This window comes from Taeniopygia guttata, chromosome 31 (assembly GCF_048771995.1).
Source record: "Taeniopygia guttata chromosome 31, bTaeGut7.mat, whole genome shotgun sequence".
NCBI classification, from domain to species: Eukaryota; Metazoa; Chordata; class Aves; order Passeriformes; family Estrildidae; genus Taeniopygia; species Taeniopygia guttata.
This window is the reverse complement of record NC_133056.1, coordinates 4,302,392-4,328,638: the sequence shown is the minus strand read 5'-3', so window position 1 is coordinate 4,328,638 and position 26,247 is coordinate 4,302,392. Positions and strand designations below refer to the sequence as shown.

Sequence of the window (26,247 nt, the reverse complement as noted above, 5' to 3'; positions counted from 1 at the left end):
CCTTCCTCCTCCTCCTCCTCTATCTACCCTGACCCCCGCATCCCCTGGGGAATGCCACATGCCAGTGCTGTGTGATCCTCCCTCTGGAGGCTGATTAGCCAGAGCTGGAGAGTTCAGGGAGGTGAGAGCATCGGAATCCTCGCGCTGACGTTTGATCGCCGACGGCTGCCCGTGCTCCCAATTAGCCTGCAAACGCTGCCTCCGGCTCACAAATACTTTAAAAAATGAAGTTTGACGAAAAGCCGCCTGCGTTGCCGTTCTTCAACCCTCTCTGCCATATCAAAGCCTTTGAGAATATCTGAGGACAACTTTTATAGCCGAGAAGCGCCCATTGGAGCGCTGGCTCATTACTGCTGTGGCTGTGCTGCCCACGGAGACGCAGAGCATCCATCAGCCCACTTACCAGGAGCACTCCTGAGTACCAGCAAGTGTGTTAGGCTGGGAAGTTACCTCTGAGGGAGCCACCGAAGGGTTTTTCAAGCAGAAAGGTCACCCAGCTCATCAGTTTCTAGGGGAGATGATTAGAGCGGCGCATTTTGGGAGCCGTGGCACCCCGCAGCACGTCCATTCCCTGGCTCTTTGTTCCCCCCTTCGCTCACAGTAATGATCTGCAGCTCATCACAGGGGGCTCAGCGGGGGAGGACACAGCAGCACTTATTTTAATAAATAACATTCATGAGCTGGCTTTCCAGGCTGCAGCTTGGTGAGGAATGTGATGAACATTGAGAGGAGAGATTGAGAGAGACACTGGCACAGGGTGCCCAGAGAAGCTGCCCCATCCCTGGAAGTGTCCAAGGCCAGGTTGGGCAGGGCTTGGAGGAACCTGGGACAGTGGAAGGTGTCCCTGCCCATGGCAGGGGGTGGAACAAGGTTCTGCAGGACAAGGTTGTGCCTCCTCAATCTTCTCTCTGATAAGTTAACATTCAAAACATCACCCTGAGCAGTGATTCCAGCCTAAGGCCTGCGGTGGGAAGGTCCCAGGTTTCTGGCAGGGCTGGTGTGTTTCTGCACTGAGGAGGTTTTGGGGCAGTTCTGCTCAGTTTCAGTGTATTTTCCAGGACTAGCTGCACTCTGGGCTCTAAGTGACCACAGCAGATGTGCTCCAGCTGCTGCTCAGGCCAAGCTCCCTACAAAGCAGAAATCATCACCAATGTGTTTGCACAATAGTTAGAAAAAACATTGCATTGGGAAAACAAAAGGAATATCTTTAGTTGTTACTTCTGCAATTTAACATGACTGTTAAAAACATCTGATGAAAATAGTGCTAGAAACATTGGCAAGCCTATCTCCCTCCAAAATCAAAATACATCACAGCATTAACTCCACTTTAATGGATGAGCTCAAAAATAAAGGCTGAAGGGGGAGGAAAATTCTGAGAAGAACACCTTTCTTTCTTCCCCCCCCACCCCCCCCTTTCAAAACAGCTCCTTGTTTCTCCAATACATTTATTTTGCATTATTATTTCTCATGTAACTGTGAAGAAAATAAATACTTGAAAACACAACAAAACATATAAATTAAACCAAATGTTTTGATTAATGCAAACCCACTGACATTTCTTTTCCTGAATAATTTAAAAATTAAGCTGAGAAAACCAATTCCTTGTCAGAGAAGCCTCTGTAAAAGGGAATGTTTGGTATTTTGCAACACTTCTGTTAAGTGCTGGACTGGTGTCAGCATCTCATTCTTTTAATGCTTAGAACAATTTTAACCCACCCACACTCCAGCTCTGAATTATTTAGGAAAAGATGTGTCTTTCTAGACCTTCTCTGTAATCCCTCAGCAAAGTGTCTGGTTGTACTCGGCATTTCTTATCTAGGATAAAAATACTGTATTTAAATAACACTGACAGTGTCCACAATATGTGTGTCTTTGAAGCAAAGTTGGGCCATATTTTGTCCTCCATCCCTCACTCTTGTGTCATAAAAATGTAGGGGATTTTTCTTGTATGGAAATAATCTGATCTAGAAAGGAAAATTAATGTAACTTTCATGGGTGACCCTTTCTCTTGTTCAGCAGGCTTTTGTTAGGGAAGACAACTCCTCCTTATAGCTACATTCAAATAGGCAGAAAAAAATCAAGACATCTTTTTCTGAATGTTTTAAGGTGTCATTTTAATGAATCTGCCTTTCTTTAGTGATGGAAATAAAACATTCACTGTGAGGAAAGAGTAAATATTGTCCCACAGGCAGAATGAGGCAACCAGAGGCAGAGAGAGAGAAGCCACATTGGGTGACACAGGCTGTCTGCAGCTGGATTCCCCATCCCAAAGCCAGCATTTCTGCAGTGTGGAACAAGGCTACCTTTCTGACCCATTCTTGGACTCAAATGGAGCCCTGAAGCCTTTGAGCACCATCAGAGTCGTAGAGGTGATTCCATGCACCCACAGTGAGGTTCTCACACAGACTGGATGGGAAGGAACTTGTAGAGTGCAAAAACCGAGCCAAGCTGGGCCCAGTTCCGGCTCAGTTAATGGAGGCAGATGTTTGGCAGTGTTTGAGCTGTGTTTAGCACGTGGTTTACTTGGGCTGGCTCCCTGGGGGAAATCTACTGAGCAGCAGCTGCTCGGCTCATCTCTCCTGGGAAGGCTGCTCAGGGACACACACGGAATGGCAGGAGGAGACACCAAATTCTCCACTCCTCAGAGACATTCTGTCTTAAACTTCTGCCTCAGGGCTTTCTGCACGTTCTGGATCTTCTCTGTGATCACGGTGTCACTGAGGTGATCCCCAAACTTCTGCTTCAGCAGCACCCGGATGATTTTGATGCAGCGTTCGTCCATCATGGGCTTGGCCTCCCGGAAGGTGTTGCCCCTGCGCCCTGTGATGGAGTGGCTCTGGATGTAGTCAGAGGTGAAGAGTTTGTAGAGCAGAGTCTTGCAGGCTGTGCTGATTTTCTGGTCAAACCTGATGGTCTCTTTGAGCTGCTCCTTGGTGTAGCCGTTGAAGAGCTCCACCACCTCACACGGCTGTTGGTGGGGCTCCTCCTGGAAGGACAGGGATTCCAGCCTCTGCACCTTCTTCTTCAGAGAGAGGACGTCCTGTTGGAGGTCCAACACCATCCTTTCCAGCTGCTCCATCTTCTCCACCCTGAAAAATTAAAGTCGCTTGTGCAAAGGCAAGAAGACACCATGTCCTCACTCTGGATGTCACTCCTCCACCCAAGCAGTGATTAGATGCCTTCTGCCAGCAGGGCAGGACAACTCCTCTGACAGACTATCAGCCCTTCCAGCTATTCCTGGGTGAGGAGTAAGGCAGGAGAGAAAAGTGACATGATCTGGACTTTTCAGTTCTCAGGAATGTTCAGTTTAACCCTCAACTCCCCCTTGGCATGCATACATGGAGACTTTGATGCTCAGTTTTCTTCTTATTTGTAAGGAAAGACATAAAGCCTGTCTTGCAAGTCCCAGGACACATATATGTGTGGTATTAAACAACAGACTTGTGGGAAATGACAATGCAAGAACCATAACTTGAATTTTTTTGGCACCCATTTCTTGGCAAGAAAACCGTCCCTAGCATCATTTTATCACTGGATACTGGCCATCAAAGTAATGAGCAATAAGACAAGGAACACACAGCCATGTTTTGATTGTTATAGGCAAGAGCTTTGTAGTTTCTGCACTGTTTTAGAGCCTTCTTGCATCTCTAAATCTAAGCCCTACAATCAGAAACACCTGGCTTGATTGCAAAGAGACTCAGCAACTTTGGAGTTTAAAATTGCCCCACTTTGTCACCCATCTGTGATCTCACTGCTCACTTTTGTAGTGAGAAGGAGAACACAGTTATGAACAAGTGCCTTCTTTTGCTAATTACCTTTCCATCTCACCAGGACTGACATTTTTGTGAACCCTTTCAAAGCCATCCATCTCTTGCAAAGCATCAATCTTGCGCTCCTCACGGCTGGAAGAAACAAGCAAGTTAAACAGCACTGCCACAAACAGCTTTGTGCTCACATTCAAATTCATTCCTGAGGAGAATTATCTGGAATTCAAAGCAAAGTCAATTCTGGTTTCATGTGCAACAAGAATGAAACAGACTGAGAGGGAACATGAAGGGTTCTCAATGTGCACAAACTCCTCTGCATCCCCCTGGCACACAGATATGGGGGGCCTCCCACTGACCCGCCATGGAATCAGAGCACAGGCTCATTTCTTGCTGTGTGTGCCCACACAAAGTTCTGTTATCTTCTGTGCTTTGGGTTTAACCTCCATGAGCATCTACACAAAGCAAGCACTGCCAGAGAATGGAGACAGTGTGGACAGAAATCAATATGTGTGGTGTGAAACATTCAGGCTCTTTATTGTGCTTTCAGGTGTTACCTGTTCAGACAGATCTGCTGTTGGCACGGGGACAAGATGCCATCTGGCTTCCTCTTCATTGGAAGGGCAACATAATCTGCAGCAAGGGTGAGAGACAAGCTGAAAAATCAGCTGTTGAAAAGGTCCTGAACCCCTCTGTCTCCAGAACATATCATCTAAGCACCCCTGCTAGATTGCATGGCAACACCTTATTCCATTTGCAGAGCAGTGATCCAGACAGGCTTTCCAGGACTGATCAATGGAGATTTGTTATTAGAAAAAAGTGGCATCTCAAGGGCTTCTGTTCTAAGTGCAAATGATATGGTGGGGGCAAGGCAAGTAGAGCCAAATCATCTCTGGATGCTGCTGTTAGTCAGCAGGTAAATAAGACACTAGCACATTTTCATAAGTGCATTTAATGGGTGCAGTAGTGGGTGGAAAAATAGGGAAATAGGCAAATCTGAGAAGGTTTGACTAATGGAGACACAGGGCTTTTGGGAATTTCAGTTATTCAGGCATTCATTCATTCAGATTGTCTTTTGGCTTGGGGGGAGAGAACTGCTAGCCCAGGAAACAGCTGGTGCCTGACAGAGCAGAGACCATACACTACATACAGGCATCTCCCTTTAGACAGCCCTCCTGGAACAGATCTCCCAGGTGGAAAGGACCAGGAAATGCCATCTCTAACCTCTGTAGCCCTGAGACAAACCCATACAGCCCTGGAGCAAAGCAGAGGTTTTCTGACTGCTCTGCAAGTCCCCATCCCACCCTGTCACTCAGGACCAGGCAGCAGAGCCAGAACCCAAGGTTACCTCTGGCAGCTGGACCAGCCCTGTCCTCTTCACTCTGGGAAGTCCCTGGCCCTGGAATGGCCGTGGTGATGAAGGTGGATGGAGGTGTGAAGGCACTGGCTGGGTGGGGGGGAGCTGCCAGTGAGCAGGGACTCCCTGCCACGCTTCCCAGGACACGCCTGTCCTTGATGGAGGAGCTGCTGGCATCACGGGGCAGGCTGGCCTCAGCCACCCTCAGCAGTGGCTTTGCAGGAGAGTTCCTGTCACTGGGGTATTTCCTGGATGCATTCCCTGAGGTCCATTTTGGAAAGGTTTTCCTGGATTTTTTTGGTGGGGATGGCATCATGCTGTGGACAGCTGGTTCTTCTTCTGAAAGGAAGGGAGATACTCAGGATGAGCAATGGGACAGCAGCGTGTCTGTCTTCCACTCCCACTCAGTGCTTTGTGCACTGATTGCAATGATGTGAAATTTATGATGGGACTACAACATGCTCAGCATCCTCCCACCCAAAAAGCTCCATGGAAGTTGAAAGGTGCAATTTTCAAAAGCCCTTACTCACTTAACTTCTCCAGGAGCTGTCGATCTTCCAGCAGCTTCTTCTCCAAAATACCTTTGAGCTCTGTAGGAAGAGAAGATCTTTCAGTACTAAACTCCTTCTGCTCCTGAGCAGCCCCAGATTGCAAACCCAGGCCAGGGGGGTGTCACTTACCACTTATGCCTTCCACCACACCCCAGCACAGCCCACTGAATCCAGGGCAGGGGCCAGGACCTGCTCCCCCACAGTGCAGAGGTGGAAGGGCTTGCGGGGCTCCTTGATGTTCTCGATGTCGATAACCCGGCTGCCGTCGGGCCAGTGATGAGCACGTAGAGCTTGGCTGACATCAGGGCTGCCCACCTGGAGCAGAGGGACAGTGTGGCAATGTCACCACAGGGGTCTGGGCTCTCCTGTGGGTGGGAGTGTTCACAAGATGTGCTTTACCCAGGCCAGCACAACCTGCAGATATAAAATACTTGGCCTTACATTTGCTCTACCAGTTATTTCATTTCTCTGTTCCCATTCCCACCTTTCTGAGCTTGCCTTGTCCTAAAGCCCTTTGCTAGGAGGCTGTCTTGGGTCTGACTGAGCACAGCACCACATGCCTTCAGTGCATCCAAGTGTCCTTCGCAGTGACAGCCATGGCAGGTCTCACCTGGGATCAGGCAGGGCCAGCCCTCACAGCTGACACTTTGAGCAGATGCTGAACAAGCCACTGAGCAGACACAGGCTGGCTCCTCTGCCCCTGTGAGCCATCACAGCTCAAATGACTTCAGTGGATCTCCAGCAGTTTGCTCCAGTGCAGGGCTGTGTCTGTGTGATATCAAGGCAGTGCAGAGAAGAGACTCAAAAAGACACAGGGGTATTCCAGGAAATGATTGTTCCCTTGCCTCCACAATTATTTCCCCCAGTAAACATCAAAATGCTTTGATAAGGAGAACAGAAAATTCCCTTCATTTCACCCATGGGGAAACTGAGGCACAGACCAGTGATAGATATGTCTAAGGCAGTCAAGCAACAAAGCTGCAAGGAGCTGGATCCTAAGTCCTGGCCCACGGCTCTGCCCACTGAGCTTTCCCTTTCTGCCCCTGGAGCTGCAGACTTCAGCCATCGGAAAAACTGGAGAGCCAGGCTGGTGGTGATTTCCAAAATCTCCCATGCCAGAGGAGCAGCTGAGGAGCCGAGGGCTGCTGAGCTCAGGAGCAGTTTCTTCCCAGCTCCTAAGGGCCCAGGCAGCATCACCCCAGTCCTGCCTGCTCTGCTCGGCAGCAGCATTTGGCAGAAGAGTTCTGGGGACAAGGCTGGGCCCATGTGCTGTGGCCAGTGAAGAATGGCCACAGTGTCCAAAGAAAATGGGAGGAAGCTGGGGTAGGCAGAGGAGAGTTGGAGCTGGCAGAAAGGGCAGCTAGGACCCAATTTATTCCAGTTTCTTGTTTTCTCTCCACACCCCCATTAAAGTCCTGCCTGGATTTGATTCCTCTCACTTGGAAGGTTCAAGTTCACCCTGGAGAACTTTCTCTTTCCCTATCTCAGCCACCATCAGTTGCAGCAAAGCTCCCTGCAGGAACTGTAACTCTCCCCAGACCTGTCAGTCTGCCCTGCTGGCACAGTCTCACACCTGGTTTTCTCCAGCCTTTTTCTCCCGACTGATACACACCCTGGCATTGATTTTTTTTTATCAGGAAGCACCATATACAAATGATCTGTGTGCCTGTCTCCCTACATCCTTCCCCGAAACAGGCAGCTGCCCCCAGCCCTCTCCCTAACGCAGGGAAGGCTACAGAGCAGAAACTGGGATAAATGCATAGCTGAGCCCTCTCCCTCTCAGAAACAGAGCTCACATTCCAGACAGCAAACAATCCCAGCCCAAACAGCTCTCTAGGGGATTTTCTTTTAACATTTAAAGAAAACACAGTGATCTTCCTTCCCCAAACCAGTTGTTCATTTACCCTTAGGAAAGCAACAAAACTACACAAACACAAAAACAGAGAGAGAAAAAAGAGAGATCACAATCCTGATAGCAACAGAGCTGCTCCTTGCCTGGTTAGCACTGCTCCAGGTGTTGAGTCTTGCAAGATGTCTCCTGTCTCTCCAGGTCTCTGCTGCCTGTTCCAGCAGAGGAGGTGACCGGACACTTCCCTGCCTTGTGCTTGTCCCTTCACCACAGGTCCTTGTCAGGTCTCCTTTGTCTGGCTTGGAAAGCTCCCACCTGCTGTCCCCACTGCAAAGGAAAGAAAGAGCTTTTGCATTCTTTTGTCCCGGTTTTTTGTTTCAGCATTATTATTCCTGTTCTTTTCCCATATACATATATTATTTTTTTCCTTAGCTTGTTTCAGGTCTGTTTCTTACAGGGAGAGAAAGCAGAAGAGAAGGGGAAAAGCCTTGGGTTTTTTGGAGCATGAATAAACCTTGCATTTCCATGAGTTATTCATGAATAATTCATGAAAATGCATGATTAATTCAGGTTCATGAATTATTCAGAAATAATTCTCGAACATTCCTGGTTAATTCATGCTCACACAGCGAGTGACTCAGGCTCTAGGGCTTGGAGAACTCCTTTCTCCCTGAGACAGGAGAAGAGAGGCTTAGAGAAGCTGCACTGTGCACTTGCTGTTTACTGCCTCTGAGAAGAGAACATATTTTGGGCCCTTTTTGTAACAATAACTTGAAAAAAATTGAAATGCCTGCAGCCTCCTGGCCACGGAAGAATAACACAGAACCAAAAGAAAAAACAAATATAAAAAGAGGGAAAGAAATTGGACTTGCTCATGGAGGAAAGCCTGGCAGCAAGTTTTATCTCCTTTCAAAGCATCTTTCTACCCCATCTCCCTGGTTAGGATACAGCTCACTGCTTCAATTTTATCTGCTGTGCAAAAAAAAGGACCATCCCCATAGGTTTGTGCTTGAGGAGTCAAAGGGAATTCCCAAGCCTTGTGCCCATCTGTCCCTCTGTGTGTGTGTGTGTGTGTGCAGTGTCTTCTCCCAGGTAACAACCAACCGGACAAGAGGAAACAGCCTCAAGTTGCACCAGTGGAAGCTTAGATTGGATATTAAGAAAATTTCCTCACCAAAGAGCAGTCCAGCAGTGGCACAGGCTGCCAAGGGCACTGGAGTCACCATCTCTGGAGGCATTTAAAGGAGGTGTGGATGTGGCACCAGGAGACATGGTTCAGTGGTGAACTTGGCACTGCTGAGGGGAGGGCTGGACTCCATGAACTTTGAGAGCTTTTCCAAGCTAAACAATTCTTGCAAAGCTCCTTGACTCAGTGTCCCAGCCATGGTGAGCACTGCTTGTGGCCCTGGGCTCAGCATGGCAGGCCTGGTGCTCACACCACTGCAGACTTCAAGCTGGCCATGCACAGCTCCGTGTTTCTCCCAAAAATATCACTGCTGCTGCACCTGGGGTTCCCCAGTGCCGGCCTTGTTATCCCTACTGCATGGAGGATCACATGGCATGGCAAAGGATGGATCCCATGTGGCATCCAGCCTGCCCTGATCCAGGCTGGGCACCAGCAGGGGAAGGTGCAGTGCAATGTCTGCACAACCCAACCAGCCATCCTACCCCAGCCACTGGATGAGATGGAAAAGCAGGTGGGGAGTGACTCCAAACAGCACTGTCTGATTTATCTTAGCCAAAACCAGCACTGGGGGTTGTTGGGAGAAAGGGAGAATTCACATGTTCAGTGACACATTGGAAAAGGACCTTAATCAGATTCACAGGGCAAGGAGAAATTCTGCATCCCTGATTTGCAGTATTTTCAGCTAAAAAACACACCTGTCAGCCCAGGTAAAAGCAGATGTTCAATAGAGAGCTGGGTGGGATTAGGTAACAAGCAGATAGGAATAGGGAAGCAGCAGTATGTGACTTCTGTGTAGTTCTGAATGATGTTGTTCAAGACTGAGCTGCATAGTAATAAGAAATGGAAAAGCAATGATGGGAAAATTAATAGACGTACACAACAATGGAGATGAGATTGGATCTGAGGCAGGGCTTGGTTCCAATCAAATCTGCCTGGGAAGAGGCCTGGCTTAAACTCTCATTGTTTGCTTTCCTTTGAAGAACAACAATATCCAAAATATGACAGATGAATATTCCTGGGGTAGAGGTTGGTAATTCAACTGCAAACCTCGGGAGAGGAAGGATTGCAGGAACCACAAGAGGAAGACAAATTGTAGTCTCATCAAACAACAGAAAAGTCCAGGGCCTGTGTATAAATATACAGCGCTTGTGTTGAATTCTTCCAGGAAAATGCAAGACTAAAGTGAATCCCAGGTGTTTGACTTCATGAAAATTAGCAAGCCCTGATTCGATTTCCTTCCCAGTCGGTGAATATGAAATCCCTGGGCAGATGCCTCAGTTCCAGGTGTAGGTAGAGTTACTGTATCCAGGAACCTCTCTCTCCTCTGCATCTCCCATTTTTCTGAAAACAAGTCCACACAGTGGCCCCAGCGGCAGCACGTGTCACCCTCTGAGCTGCACTCGCTGAGATTTAGATTTCAGCCCCACTGAAGAACAACAAAGGCTCCTTTGTGCCCACACCCAGAGACAGAGCCCAGAATTGATGTTGGAAGGGATTTAAAGGGCAAACACAGGTGGCTCTAATCCCCCTTCTCACTTCACCTCGGCAATGTAGCTCTTCTTTTGGCCAAGTTCAGCAGCCCACTCATAGAATCCTAGAATGGTTTGGCTTAGGAAGGAACTAATGACCATCTCATTCCATGCCCCCTGCCTTCCACTATGCCAGGGTTCTCCAAGCCCTGTCCAACTGGTCTGGAACACCTCCAGGGATGGAGCTGCCACAGCTTCTCTGGTCAGTCTGTTCCAGGCTCTTTCCAATCTCACAGAAAAGAATTTCTTCCCACTCTCCTTCTAAACCTGTCCTTTGTCAGGCTGAACCCATTCCCCCTTGTTCTCTCCCTCCAGACCCTTTCCCAAAGTCCCTCTCCAGGTCTCCTCAAGCACCTTCAGGCATTGGAAGGAGCTCAAAGGTCTCCCTGGAGTGGCTCCAGCAGCTCCACATCCTTCACCAGATCCAGAAACCAACCAGAGTTCAATAAATAAGAGACAAGAACTAGGTGGTTCAATCATGGTTACCAACACACGGAAATGACACAGGAACCCTCAAGCCCTGTGGCTCTCTGAGACCAGCTCTGCATTCCTCCCACGCTGAGGGAGGGCATCAGCAGGAGGGATCAGCACTGCCAGGGCAAAAGGTGGCCTCTTTTCATGGCCCTTGAAACTGGACATGTGAAATGAGGTACACAAAGCCAAAGGCCAGGTGGACCTGTCATCTCTGAACGGCTCTTTACAGTCTTCCCAGGAACATGAATGACAGTCACTGTTTTGCCAGGGAAACGGCATCTGTTGGGAATGTGGTGCAGAAAATGTGCTTTCTGCTCCTCTCAGAGCCAAAATTCCTACCCATTCTTGTAAGTCCCTCTAAGATAAGGACCCTGTTCAGCTGAGTGACAGTGAAGCAAAAAAGCAACCCAGGAATGCATTTTCCTGCTCACAATACCCTCCATTCACATGGGTGACTTCGCACTGGCCACAGGAGTAGGGAAGGAACCCAAACACATCGTTTTACATAAAATCAGATGTGTTGAGGGTTGGACAGATCTCACAGGGATATGGAAACCTCCCCTGAAAACCCAGTTCAGGGAGAGCCTGAGCTCTTTTGTGGCTCTAGGCAGGAAGATGCTCAGGATCTCCCAGAGAGGCTCAGCAGGCAGTAGGATTGTGCCTGGATCTCGCTCTGGAAAGGCCAGTGGCTCAACTGGGAGCTGTGGGAATGATTTATAATGCACTGAGAGGGGCCACAGTCCTGCAAGGGTCTTTCATCAGGAGCAAAGGGCAGCCTGGAGGGTGGGGAATGCTGGAGCTGTACCACTGTGTGCTCATCCTTCACCTGAATGGGGAGCTGCCCCCAAAGTTGCTATGTATCACTTTTATGGTTCTCCTGTTGGGTATATTTTGGAGCAGCTGTTTTCTGTGGCTTTTCATGGTGGGAAGCAGCCATTTGCCTGCTGTGATATCCTCACAACTAATACTAACTCCTCATTCCCTTTGGTTTTATTTGAGTTTTTTTAATCCATTGCTTTGATTGGTTTGTGTGGGTTTGTTTGTTTGGGTTTTTGTCTGTTTTTGTTTGAGTTTTTTGTTTGCTTTTTTATAAGACTCAGGTGAAGATGGCATAGCAAAACTCAAGAAAATGTACACCAGGCTTGACTTTCCAGAAATTGCTTTTGGCTGGCTTTAACTGAATCCTCCAGGCTCAGGATAACCAGTACATTTGCAGGTTTTCCTCTGCATCATCAGCTTGCCCAGACTTTGTTCCGTGTTTCACAAATGGAGAAGAAAATGGATATTGTGCCAAGCTTCATTTCAACCTGCATCAGCATGATAGAAAAGAAGAAAAAAAAAAAGAAAATATTCACCAGTTAGAGCAGAACCAGTGTCCCACCATCTTCCCCTCCACTGTTATTAATTTTGTACATTTAGAGGCAAACCTGGGCCTAAAGCTTCCATCGCTCAGTTCCTGATGCAGGACTGCAAGGGTCCCACAAGAAAGGCTGGGACAGAGTGTTCAGAGTGTTCAACAGGGCCTGTGGCAACAGCACAAGGGGCGATGGCTTTCAGCTGCAGGAGGCTGATTGAGGTTGGATCTCAGGAAGCTGCTCTTTCCCACTGAGGCTGCTGAGGCACTGGCCCAGGCTGTGGATGCCCCATCCTTGGGAACAGGGCTCTGAGCACCATGGTCTGGGGGAACGTTGCTAAGCATGGAACCAAAGGCTCTCTAGCTCAACTGTCACGTCACAATCCATGTCCCACCTGGAACTGCCAGCAGCCAGCAAGCAGCACAACACAACTGTTGGCCCTGGGGTCAGCACGCCCTGCACGCTGCTCCTGCCCGCTCCTGCCACCCTTCTTGTTCCTGCCCCCTGATACCCCCATCATCAGTTTTGATAGCTGCCGAAGGCCTGGATTGTGTCATCCATCCCTGCAGGATGATCACCTTTGTCCTGAGGAAGGTACGGTGCCATTCCATGGAGGTGGATCCCCCCAGCTGCCCGGGTGGGCTGGAGTTCTGGGGGGATGGGGTGGGACAGGGACCCCACTCTGAGGTTTTGCTACCTCTGCAGGCTGTCGCAGACAGAGAGGAAGAGATGGAGGTGGACACACAGACTGATATGGAGGAGGAGATGGATGTGGATGGAGTACAGACTGGAGAGGAAGAGATGGAGGTGGATGTTGAAGAGGAGATGGATGTGGAAATGGAAGAGTACACTGAGGACATGGACATTGATGAACAAGATGAAGAGGAGGCCATGGTCCTGGGATGAAGACCGATGCCAGCAGCAGGACAGGTACGTGGTCCCCACAGGACGAGTGGGTTCCCTGCAGCCAGGCTGGGGCTGGGCTGGGTGGTCCCTGCTCCGGCCACACAAGCCCCATCTTAGTGCCTGGGGCCCAGCCCCCAGACCCAGCCAGCCTCAGCTCTGGCAGCAGGGTCCCACTGTGCCAGCCTGGGGACACACGGAAGAGCCCTCTGTGCCTGACTGGAGTGACCATGGCACCTGCTTTTCTTCCAGGATTGATGGAGATCCTGTACAGAGATGGCACCCTTTTGTACATAGTTTTTAGAGTTTGTTGTTGCCTTTAGGATATAAGTTTTAGTGCTTCATTTTGTCTTCTGTAAATACGTTTCAAATATTGTTGCTAGATATGTTCTTAGGTATATACGTTCAATAAATTGTTGTTATTACAAATATTCTTACAAAAGTCAATGTGTTCTGTGTTTTCATTGCTGTTCTTCTGTAAATAAACAACCCTGATTTTTCACACCCCAGCTCTCTTTCCATTTGCTTCAGGCACAGGCAGCATTGGCAAAGTTGTGTTTTCCGCTTGCTCCAGGTTCCCAGGGCGGGAGGTTCATGGGGGAGCTGGCACAGCCACCCCAGGAGTGGGGGTACCTGCACAGAGGGGTCCCACTGACAGAGGTCACTGTCTCCTTGCAGTCTCTCTGGACACACTTGGGAGCTGCAGGGGCAAATCCCAGCGTGCCCGGTCCCGTGGGATCCCATGTTGGAGCAGGGCTGAGCCTGCGTGGTCCTGCACAGCCTCATCCATGGCTCTTGCCTGGGTAGCCCCAGGGCCAGCGAGGTGCACTGGGCTGTGGGCAGCCCCTGTTCCTGGGCACCCTGAGGGGCTGGACCAGCCTGGAGGCAGCCTCAGCACAGGGGCCTCGGTCTTACATGGACCAAGATTTCCTTTGGAAGCCCCCTCTGTCACCAGACTCTGGGACATGCACAACACTAATTGATCCTCCTAGTTAAAGGTGTGACGTTCATTGGCACAAGTTTGTCCCTTGGACTTTGTAGCACAGCAAATGTCAGCGCTTGTCATCCCTGTTCTGCACTCCCTGCTCGGGCACCAAAACATCTGAACCTGACAGAACATCTCTAATTAGCCCCAACTTGCAGAGTGCTGCAGGGGGAGAACCCATCCCCAACCACCCAGAGGAACACTTGACATTGATAATCGGGGGCAGAGCTGAAACTAAAGTATTTTAATGCCAAGAGAGGGAATTTTTAAATTGCTGAATTCATTCTCCAAGAACAATAACGAAAGCTTTTGGCCTCCTCACTTGACAGAGATGTGTATTGCTGAGGTGTGCTTCTGGGTTATGACTGATCTTTATACATCTCTTCAGAACTCTGATGCTGATCCTGGCTAAGGTGCAGAGATGATATTTCAGAGCCAGATGAGCTCAGCACAGCTTGTGCAACGCAGAATTTCCAGACCCAGACATTCAGGCTATGCAAACTGAGACTTTTTCATCTCTGTGCAAAGATCAGTATTAGGACATCGCTGCTGTACCACAGACTTCTCAGAGCTGGCCCCTTTATCCAGCCCTCCCCAGTCACTGCACAGACTTCACTCCAAGCTGTTTCTGATAGACTTCAGTAGCACATGGGTTTTAATCCTGGTTTTTCTTCATCTTCTCCTGAGCTGCCTCCAGACACGGTGTGTGGGCACTGTCTGACAGCAGCAGCATTAACGTCTCACCTCCCTGACACTGAGGTTCATGTCACAGCTTTTCATCAAAAGCAGCAAAGAAATGATTCCCACGGGGTCCCACACAGCTCTGTGGGGACTTTGTGTGGCTGCACTTCCAGCACCAGCCCAGGTGCACAGGAATTTCAGGAGGAGATACAGAAGGATTTGGCCATTCACAGAGGAAAACATGACTTTGCATGGCCCAGATCCCCACAACACAGCAGACTCTGGTAACCCAGACTCTGCACTTTTACTTTCACCTCTGTGCCTTACTTTGCCTCTCACTAAACTCCTCCCAGTTTCCCTCATGCTCAGGTTCCCAAGATCATTACAAGCAGCATTGGGAGCCGGGATAGAGGATGGGAACTGTCCTAAGGCTCAACAAAATTTCTCTTCTCAGGCCTGACAAGTCCAGCCAAGGAGAGAGGAAAAGCCTGCATGAAAGAGGTGTGAAATCAAAGCAGTAATCAAATTTAGGTACAATGAGGGAAGCGGAAGAGGTTTTCAATGTTCAGAACAAGATTAGCAGTTCCAGACACAGGAGGGATTCATCATTTTCCCCTCTGTAACAACTCTGATGCAAATTGCATCTCAAATCCTTCTCCCCAGCTCTGAGACCTCTTCAGCCACAAACGTGGTGCTGAATTTTTAAAGCAAAATGGAAGCTGGTCAGAGGTGGTTTGCAAATAAAAATCCCAGAGGACAGTTTGGAAGCACCAGCAGGAGCAAGGAGAGGCAGAGCCTGGCCCCTGGGGAGCAGCCCAGCTACATGACACATGCCTGAAACTCTAAGAAATTAAAGAACTTGCCACTGGTTTCTGTTGCCTTTATGAAAGACAACCAGGGACCTGGTTCAGGTGGCAGCACGGCGGCCTGGTCTCGCCCAAGCCACTCGGGCTAATCAACACACGCAGACACCAATATGGCAGACGGTTGAAAAGCGTTTATTATCCTATCTCGTGGGTTTAAATAGTTTTAGGGGTCTTTGCTACATCAGAGGGGGGCTGGGGGTCTCAGGGATAGTGGGTAGTGGAAATTTACCAGAACAGGTGTGGCTACATTCTTCTGGGACTCCTGGGGTTACTAGATAAGTGGGGAAGAGAGAGGGGGGGAGGGGTCTATCTTTCCGTGACATTCCGTGATCTTCCGCTCCGCCTGTCCCTATCTACTACATCTCCCCCCTCCTTATCACATACAAAATGAGGTAGTTGTAAATAGAGGCACTGGAGTGAGGTACAAACTTGTGACTTGTTAAGGAAAGGGTGGTTTAGTAGATCAGGGTAGATTTTTTAAGGCAGGTGCTGAAGGCTTTAGCTACTGACTGTGTTTGCAGTTTTTTGGTTTACAGCATTTGTTGGTGGCCTATGAACAGAATGTTCGCCCTTTCCAGACGGGCTTGAACAAACGAGACTAGTTTGTTCAGCAGGCATGGTCCTATGGTAATAGCCAAAAGCAGTATTGCCAGTGGACCTACCAGGGCAGAAATTAAAGTGGTGAGCCAAGGTGATTGATTGAACCAGGATTCAAACCAGCTCTGCTGGGTCTCCCTGTCTCTCTTTCTCTGAGCCAGTCTGTCTCGGAGTTCTGCCATGGAGTCTTTAACGACTCCCGCATGATCTGCATAAAAGCAGCATTCCTCCTTCAATGCTGCACACAATCCCCCCTGCTGCATAAACAAAAGGTCAAGTCCCCGCCTATTTTGTAAAACTACTTCTGAAAGCGAAGAGACTGATTTCTCTAGATAGGAGATGGATTTCTCGATCCTCTGCAGGTCTTCGTCGATGGTCATTTGCAGCTGGGAGAGTCCGTGCTGCTGGGTTGCGATGGCTGAGACGCCCGTGGCGGTGCCAGCTGCTCCCAAGCCGAGCAGCATTGCGATAGTTATACCTGTGATGATTTCCCTTTTGTGGAGTCTGTTAGGTTCTTCGAGAAGATGGTATATTTCTTCGTCTGAGTGGTACAAGACCCTGGGGACAATCAGAACTTGGACACAGAAATCAGTAGAGTCATTGAATTTGTCAAGGAACACACAAGGACTCACTCCGGACCTTTGGCAGACCCACATTCCAGACGCGGATGGGATCACCCACTTGTTAGTTTTTCTGTTAGGTTTGACAACTTTAGTGCAGAAGTTGCCTTTCTGCTTTGCTAAGGTTGCATTCCCAAAACATCTGCCCTGTCCTGTGATTTGACTCAGGGTGATTCCTCTGCGGGGAGTGTCCCATCTGCACTAGTGGGGGGTGCTGGCTGTGGAGTAACTGAAGGGGGTGTCCAAAGCAATGCCTTCATAAAAAGGGGGTTTGATATCATAGCAAAGCCAACAGGAGTTAGTTAGGTTCGGTTTGGTTTCGTTTAGGGTTAAAAAGGTAGCTTCTAGCATACGAAAGATTGGGTTTGGGTCTGACTCAGCCATGCGGCCTATCTGGGGGGTATCTGCAAGGCTGGTCGGGGTGTCAGTGGCTTTTGGGGTCAGGGTTTTGAGGTGGGTTGTGTTTTTCCCTCTCAGCACATTCTTGATAATTTTGTTGGGTCCCACTGGTCGAGGCGTTGGCGGCTGGAGCCTGATAATTCTCACATTCACCCACCTCCTCGGTCCTTTGAGGACCACCGTCCATGTTCTACCCGTGGCCCAGCTAGGGTGATCTGGCTGTAGGACAGTCATGTTATAACTTACGCATGCCCGTTGTCTAGGCTGTGCAGTGTGGTCTCCGCAGCCAAAGGGTGCCCAGGTGAACTGTAAGAATTTGTCGGGCTCCTGTGGTTGCCACCCGTCTGCCCATGGTCTGGCATCTGTAACAATGGTTTCGCAGCCCCAATATCCGCAATGTCCCCAGCCCGGGTAGTCGCAGTACCTTTTCCCTGGGTTGGACGCTGGGCACCAGTAAGATATGTACATGAGTATGATGTGTGGGCTTGAGGGCCGTATTTTCGGTTGCCCTGGAAACAGATCGGCTATGTGGAATACGAAGGATGGAGCGTTTGCGGTGGTGACCTCTTTGAACACCTTGTCGCTTGAGAGATGTTGCATGACCCATCTGAACGGCTGGTGAGGGTAGTGGCCTGGGTCGGCTTGCCCCCCGGCCACAAGCCCCATCAGTAGGATTGCACAGAGACACTGTACATGTTTGGGTCTCACCGCCGTGGGACGCTCAGGCTCTGTCTGGTGGCTTGGTGGTCCGTTATCTCTCTCTGGAGCAGGGGTGTGTGTATCGCGGGGACGGTCCACGAGCGTGTCCTGCGAACGAAAACTCACAGTTTTCCATTAGTTTCATTCTTAAGGTCAGGTTTGATCGACCTGAGTGGACACCACCTGATCTTGCCCTCCTTTTTAACTGCCGCGTACCCCCGTCCCGTAAGCACCAGTCTCCAGCCCCGTTCCCACTCGCCTAGCTCGTTTTTGACCATGACCTGTGGGCCCTCCTCTAGTGTCTGGGTGGCCCAGTGTTTTCGAATGGGACTGTTTGCTTCATCTCCCCTAGGAAATTGGTTCAGTGCTAGCAGCGCAGTTGCTAGCATGCGCGTGTGGTCTCCTGAGGGGATGGAATTGGCAAAGCCCTCTGCCTTTGCTAACACTTCTAATTTGGCTTTTAGGGTCTGATTTGCTCGCTCGACAATGGCCTGTCCGGTGCTGTTATATGGGATTCTCTGCGCTAAGGTGATACCCCACACTGAGGCGAATTCTCGCACTGATTTAGAGATAAAATTGGAAGCATTGTCAGTTTTAATTTGCTTGGGGATACCAAGCCATGCCATAACTGTCAGCCAGTGCTGGATCGTGGCCTTGGAGTTGGGTTTGAGATGCTGTGTCGCTATGATCACTCCGCTGTAGGTGTCCACTGTCACTGCAAGCCATGCTCGGGGCTTCAGCAGTTCGCAGAGGGTGAAGTCTGACTGCCAGATTTCTGACGCCTTGAGGCCTCTCGGGTTGACTCCACCGGTCCATAGGGGTGACTTCTGGCAGTGAGGGCAGGTGGCCACTACGTGCCTCGCGTCTGCTGTCGAGATCCCGCATCTCTTCACCAGTGCTTTGGCCCCAATGTGGAGTGACTCGTGCAGCTGACGAGCTTCCTGCAGTGTCCACACTCCCTTCGCTGCGGCATCTGCTTTGTCGTTGCCAGTCTGGAAGAAGCCCTTGACTGGGTTATGGCTGTTGACGTGGATGACGGACACGGTGCCCTGGCGTGAGGAGAGTGCCTCTTCAAGCATGGAGGCCGTCGTGGATGTTGACACACCTGGTCTTGACATGGCTAGGCAGAGCTTTGCCACGAATATAGAGTCTGTCACGATGTTGAGGTGTTCGTCCTGGAAAAGTCCGCATGCCAAGACCACTGCTGCTGCTTCCAGCTGTTGCACTGACAGCGTGGGGTCACACGTTTTGACGCAATGCCACGTTTCTCCTGCCTGCCAAACTGCTGCTGCGGTAGAAGTCATGGAGGAGGCGTCTGTGAAGACCGTTGGTCCTGGTTGCGGTCGGTCCATGACCTTCGGTGGCACATCTATGTCGACAATGGTCAGTAGCTGGGTCCAGGGTGGTTTGGTGGCGTAGGAGATTTCTCCTCCGAAGCCGGTGAGAGCGAGGGCCAGGTGCTCCGATATTGCAGTTGACTCCGTGGTCGGTCGCTTGCGGAAGGGGAGGTGGATCCTTGCCGGCTCGGTCCCCAGGTGTCTAAGGGCGAGTCTCCTGCCTTTCATGATGAGGTTAGCAATGCACTCAACTCCTGGGGAGAATGCGTGAGTCGGTCTTCCGAGGACCACCCACTGGATCGGCTGGGATTTTTCGGAAGGTCCTTGGGCAAGTGCTCCCACTCCTCCCTTCTGCGTGAAGTGGACGTATAAGTCCAGTGGTACGCTCGGGTTCCACCTGGCAAGCAGGCTAGTGGACATCTGACGTTCGATGAAGTCGAGGGATTTTGTTGCTTGCGGGGTCAGCTCCTTGGGGTCCCACGGGTGTTTTCCTTTCAGGAGGTCATACAAGGGGTCCATGACCTCTGGCGGAACTAGGATGATGTTGCGGAGCCACTGCAGAGATCCTACGAGTCGTTGCATGTCGTGGAGGGTCTTGATGTCTCGGCGGACCTTTATCCTGGGTGGGGTCACGTAGGAGTTTGTGATCCCCACTCCCAGGAAGGTCACGCACGGTCCTCTCTTGATCTTCGTGTTCGCGATCTCGAAGCCGTTGGCCTGGAGGGTTTCCGTGATCGTGGACACTAGGTGATCCACTTGGCCTGCCGATGGTGCAGCGACGAGGATGTCGTCCATGTACTGAATGATGGTCGCAGCAGGGTGGGAGTGTCGGACTGGCATCAGTGCCCTGTCCACGGTGATCTGGCATATGGTCGGGCTGTCCACAAGGCCTTGAGGTAGCACCTTCCATTGGAAGCGGAGGTTAGGTCGCTCGCCGTTCGGGAACACGACGGAGAAGGCGAACCGTTCTTTGTCCTCAGCATGCAGGGGTATTGAAAAGAAACAGTCTTTGATGTCCAGCACTGCGCACGGCTGCCCTTTGGGGATAGCTGAGTTCGCGGGCAGTAGTGTCTGAACTGGACCCATGGGCTGAATTGTCTTGTTTACTTCCCTCAGGTCGTGGACGAGGCGGTAGCCTTCTCCTGATCTCTTGGGGATTACAAACACAGGGGTGTTCCACGGGCTGGTGGAGGGTTCGATGTGGCCCTTTTGTAGCTCGCGGTCGACCAGTTCCAGCAAGGCTGTCATTCGAGGCTTTGACAGGGGCCACTGCTCAACCCATACGGGGTCTGGTGATTTTCAAGTCAGTTTGATTGGCAGCAGTGGGTGCACAGCAGTGGCCCTCATCATAAATTTGTAATCCTGACTCCTAGCATGGCGAGAACGTCCCTTCCTATCAGGGGTGGGGAGTTTTGCAAGATATAGGGGTGGATTGCTACTGTTTGTTCTGGTCCTTTCTTTGTATGGAGCGTTATAGCTACCAATTGGGTGCTTTTCCAAGCTCGGGACAACCCTCCCACCCCGTTCACTGGGGGGACTTCCTTGTACGGCCAGTGTCGGGGCCATAGGGCTTGGGGTAGGATTGTGCAGTCTGCTCCTGTGTCTGCCCAAAACTGAAGCCCTATTACGTGGGGGTCCTGACTGCCGTAAAGGCGGCATGTCCCCCAAATTTTCGGGGGTTCCTTCCCTATTTTTAGGGCCAGGGCCACCCAGGGGTTGTCTTGTTCTGGGGCACCCCCTGCTGACCCTGTGGCACAGGCGCTGCTTGCGGTGGCGGTGGGTACGAAGGCGCCGCAGGCTGTGCCGTGATACTCGCTGGCAGGGGTATGAAGTTGGCTGCTTCCTGTGGGAGAATGGGGTACGAGGGCTCCCCGCCCCATTGGGGGTTGGCATGGATGGGCCGCCTCATATTCGCAGCGGGAGGAGGCTGGGTGCGGCCCGCGGGCCCCCTCCCCTTTCCGTTTCCCTGGGCCCGGGACCTGCATTCCCTAGCCAGATGTCCCTTCCTCCCGCAGCCCCAGCAGGATCCCCGCGGGCGTGTTTGGGGTGGAGGCGCTGCGGCAGGCCGCCGTGCCGGCTGGGGGCAGCTCACCGCGATGTGACCCGCCTCCCCGCACTTGAAACACGCCATGGCATTGGTCAGGGTGTGGACGGCCGCCTGAATGGGCGTCAGGTGTTCCTCCCTAACTACATGTCTGATCATGTCCGCCGGGCTAGCCCCGGCTGGCAGGGAGCGTAAGATATCCTTAGTAACAGAGTTGCACTGCTGGCGCAGGCAGTCGGCCACTACGGGGCCCCTTGCCTCCGCCGGCAGGGTGGAGGAGTCTATCGCTGCCTGCAGGCGATCTACGAACTGTGTGAAGCTTTCGCTCTCTGCCTGCCTCACAGTGGACCACGGTGCCGGCTTGGTCACGACTCGGAGGCGGCGCGAATAGCCTCTCTAGCAGCCCGAGTGGTCGCTCTGACCTCCTCAGCCTGCATCTGTGCAGCTTGCTGCTGTGGTGTGATCATATCATCATGCTTTCCTATCAGTCTGGATAAGCTCGATCTATGCAGGGGCTGCCGCGCGCCGGATGCCTGGGCTAGCTGCTTTCTACAATTATCCTCCCATTCCTGCCTAAACACGATCATTCCCGCTCCGTCTAATATCATACGCCCTATCCGTTCGATATCAAAGGGAAGCAAGTCATCGTTGCTAAAAAGACCATTGATTAAAGTAGTAACTATAGCCGAGTTGATCCCTTTTTCCGCAATGGCTTTGACAATTGCCTGTATATCCTTTGGGTTTATCGGGGTATATACCCTTTGTTGGTTCCCTTCCGGACCGGTAAGCCGTACCGGGAAGGCTTGTATGGCTGCCGCTGGGGACCATTCAGCACAAGCTATCTTTATTTTCCCCCAGTCAGTAAACTGGGCTGATTCGTATTGTAGTTGTTTTTCGGCGCGGCTTAGAGCTTTACTCGGCTTTGTTTCAAGCCGTGCCGGTTCCGTTTCGTCTGAATCGGAGCCATCGCTAGCTTCCGTCAGCTCCTCTGAGCTGCTGGAGCTGTTGCTGCTCTCTGAGCCGGAAGACGAGTGCCAGCGCACTTCCGGGGCTCCGTGCCGTTTTGTTCGGCCCCGAGCTCGCTCCTCCCCGTAGGGGTGGCGCCGCTCCCGCCCCCCCGGCTCGCCGCGCCTACCGCGGGGGGTGGTTTTTGCCTTATATGGTGGCAGCTTCGGATGGAGCCGCTGGTTGGTTCCGCGCTCCGTGCCGCTCTCCGCCCCCTTCTCCCGCGCGCGCGCATTCCCGAGGTCACGCTCCCCCCGGGTGTTCGCGCCGGGACCGCCCGAGCCCCGCCCCTCCCCGCCGCTCCCGGCGCCATGTTCAAACGAGTATGGGGGTGGCGTGGCCGCGCCGTCTTCCCAAGCCACGGTATCGGCGCCTTGGGCTTCTTTTAGCAGCCCTTGCCAGAAGCGCTCCGCGTGCTTTTGCGTCTCCGGTATCGGATCGCGGGCGGGCGGCGGCGGCGGCTCGGAGGAATTTGCGGTCTCTCGGGGGATATGAGCGGGGGGGGGTTTTTGGGGATTTTCCGCGGCGGGGGTGTCGCGGGGGGTTCCTGCGGGGGGGGGTGGGCTCTGATCTGGGGGAGGGGGTGTCGCGCTGAGCCCCCCTGGGTCCCCGCTGCCGGGCAGATCGCTCTCAGGGGCAGTCTGCGTCCCCGCCCCCACCCCGAGCTTGGGAGTAACTAATAAACACGTGCGCGCCGCGGTCCATGTCTCCTGCTCTTCTATCGCTTTGCGTAGGGCTTTTTCTACTCTGCTCCACGCTTTAAGATTTCTGCCGCTGCCGGAGGATTTTGTGTCCTCGGCTAGCGCGGCAGTGCATTTGTCCCATATTTCCGGATGTAATACATCCACGGGACGCTCTATTGCCCCTAGCTCAAGCAATCTCGCCACGGCAAGATGAAAATCCTTGAGCTTACACCCAATACCCCACTGCGAATAAATAGCACTCACGATCCTGGCCACTGCGTCCATGACGCTCGCGGATCCTAGGGGACGTCTCCCCTTACGCCTGGGTACGGTCCGACCGTCCTGGCCGCTGCTTCTGTCCAGGTGAAACCCATCCACCGGGCAAATTTTTCTTCTTTTCTCCCGGGTTTCGGCACCAGATATGTTGCCTTTATGAAAGACAACCAGGGACCTGGTTCAGGTGGCAGCACGGCGGCCTGGTCTCGCCCAAGCCACTCGGGCTAATCAACACACGCAGACACCAATATGGCAGACGGTTGAAAAGCGTTTATTATCCTATCTCGTGGGTTTAAATAGTTTTAGGGGTCTTTGCTACGTCAGAGGGGGGCTGGGGGTCTCAGGGATAGTGGGTAGTGGAAATTTACCAGAACAGGTGTGGCTACATTCTTCTGGGACTCCTGGGGTTACTAGATAAGTGGGGAAGAGAGAGGGGGGGAGGGGTCTATCTTTCCGTGACATTCCGTGATCTTCCGCTCCGCCTGTCCCTATCTACTACAGGTTTCTCTCCCACAGGAACTACAGAAGGTGCTTTATGGAATCCCTGCCTCCTTCATACTGCATCAGCATGCAGGAGAGCACAAAGATGAAGATTACAGCACTTTCTGCTACTACTTACATCTCCTGACTCAAATCTCACCAAAATCTATCACTACTGATCCTTCCCAAAGACTCAGATTGACTTGGTCCTTGCGGGATTTCAGTTCTGAGGAGCATGAAGGAAGATAAAGGCACCTGCAGAGACCTGAGATGCAATGAGGTGCATTTCACTGCCCAGGTTAGTGCCTCTAAAACCATCAAAATCAGCCCTGTTGACAGCACCAAGCCAACAGCAGAACATCAGGGCCTGCACATGGTTGGAAATACCAATTTTTAATATTTCTCTCATTTCATGGTGCCATTGCAAGTGACATCCCATGGTGCCATCCCATCACTCAGCAGCAAGTATTGGCAATCAGCTTCAGGTGGATTTTTAGTGCTGAGCAAATAAGAGGCAATTTTACTTTGTTTCCAATGAATGAAATTTCACTTAAATCAGATGAACTCTCTGTTCTGAGGCTGGCCAGGTACTAACCACTGCCAGCTCCCCATGCCTGGATGTCAAACTGCTCTAATATTAAAAAGTTAAAATTATTTGGCTTTGTGTACAAGATTATTCTCTCTCAAAAGAATTTGGATCCATATAATTGCATTTCCAAGCACTAAACTCAGACCAGCCACAAAGAGCACAAGAGACAAAAAAAAAAAAAAGAAATAGAGATTTCTAAGGAGATGGAAATTGAATGCTGATTTTTTCCCATTATACAAAGTTTCATAAATTATCACCTGCCAGCTTCTTGGCTTCACTTGTGTGGCCACCACTGAATACACTCACAGATAAGAAAATGTTTGTCCTACTGAAAACTGGGACTAGAAGTAGAAAAAGGTTCAGATATCTGAATTAAAAGACAACATAATGAAAAGAGCTGCCTTATAATAGCAAGATATGATGGACAGCAGGAATAGCTGAAGCCAGCAGTATGAACTATTCATACTACAAAGACTTCTGACAAAACCCCCAATAACCCAAAAGCAACGTTTTGTCTGGCAGAGCTGATAGGAGCCCTGCGCATTTAATTCAGTCATTGGCAGCAAGTGGAGATGGGCTTGAAGCTCCTTCGGTCCACTACTACTTTTTTTTTTTTTTTTTTTTTTTTTTTTTTTACCCAGAAAATGTAATTACATCTACTCCTTGGAAAGAAATTATTGCCTTGAGTGGTTCAAGGCAAAGAGTTTCTTCCCATAGCCACTCATAATCAGTCATCAAGAGAAATATTTTCTCAAAAGATTTCTTTAAAATTTTGGAGTGACTTTCAACATAAATAACTTGGTTATTTTGCTCAAAATGATAAGGGAATTGAATTGTGTTCCCTCAGCTTAAAAAGAAGTGTTTCTTCCCAGTTCTTCACAAGGAGGAACAAAACACTTTGTTGCAGCAAACTGAAGGGAGAAAGAGATTTCCTTCCCCCTGAGCTGTACAATAGGAGACAAATTTCTTGCCAAGAGGCAACAAAACCCAGCCAATTTCCAGTTCTTCTAGTGTCAGGGAAAAGCTCTGAGGATCACAGAGATGTGAAGAGTGGGAGGAGCAGGGGATCTGCTGGGGGTTTTTGGGGTGGGGGGCAGATTAAAGAAATGTTCAAACAAAACCCGTGAGAACTCAAGGCTCCATCCCTCAGAGGATAAATTAAATTTGACCCAAATGCCATTAAAATCCAAAAAACATGGAGGCATTTCCCCAAACTCTGCTGAGCCATCAGGTACAACCCAAGTTACTCTGTGGGACCAGGGCAGCAGATCCCTGACATAGGACAGGGATGCTCCTCTGGGAAACCACCTGCATTGCCCATGGGACTCACAAGATCTGCTTCTAAAGACCCCAACATCCAAAAACCTCCACATTAAAAGCCTGTAATGTGGGGTTTCATTTCTCCATCTGTCTGTTGTCACTAGGCAGCTGCTCTAGTTCAACACCCTTCTGATGAGTACAAATTTTCTCTTAATTTCCAGCCTAAACAGGAAGTTATTTCCATTCATTCTTCTGCAAGTACTGGGAGCTTGTACCTGATTTGCTCTTCCTCTCCTGATGTGCATTTGTGCACATAAAGTGCCAAAGCCAAGAGAATTTCTTTGTTTAAATCATGTCATTTTTCCTTATTATTTCCTTCCCATATAGTTGCATAGATTTGATGCTGGCTCAACACAGAATTTTGACAGCACAACGTCCAGTTTTCACACTGAGGAAATACAGCAAAGAAATTCCAAACAGAGACCCTAATAAAGGCAATAAAATGCCACATGCCTGTGTTTGCTGCAGGGAAGAATACTGCTGCTTATTAAATCATTACAAACAATTAAAGCAGCAGAGGGGAGGAAGACAGCCTTATCGTTTCCAGCTCCCCAGTCCTCTGCCCCTGGCATGAATTTCATAAAGCACAAATCTCCCAGCAGAAATCCCTCAGCAATTGATTTCCTACTCGTGGAACACAGCAGACAGACACCTTGGCATTCCTGGCCAGAAAAGGAGAATTTGCCTCTGTGATTTTC

At 50.5% G+C, this 26,247-nt stretch overlaps 1 protein-coding gene across 1 annotated transcript; it reads right to left on the bottom strand.

Moving 5' to 3' along the window:
• Positions 1–1,487: 1,487 nt before the first annotated feature.
• LOC140681067 (uncharacterized) lies at positions 1,488–23,169 on the bottom strand. The gene is made up of 7 exons (XM_072920270.1): positions 23,149–23,169; positions 5,838–5,987; positions 5,652–5,754; positions 5,113–5,460; positions 4,322–4,397; positions 3,816–3,902; positions 1,488–3,089 (listed from the first exon to the last, which is right to left on the bottom strand). The coding sequence occupies exons 1-7, from the start codon at positions 23,167–23,169 to the stop codon at positions 2,642–2,644; spliced, it is 1,233 nt and encodes a 410-aa protein (XP_072776371.1). The 3' UTR covers positions 1,488–2,641.
• Positions 23,170–26,247: the final 3,078 nt, after the last annotated feature.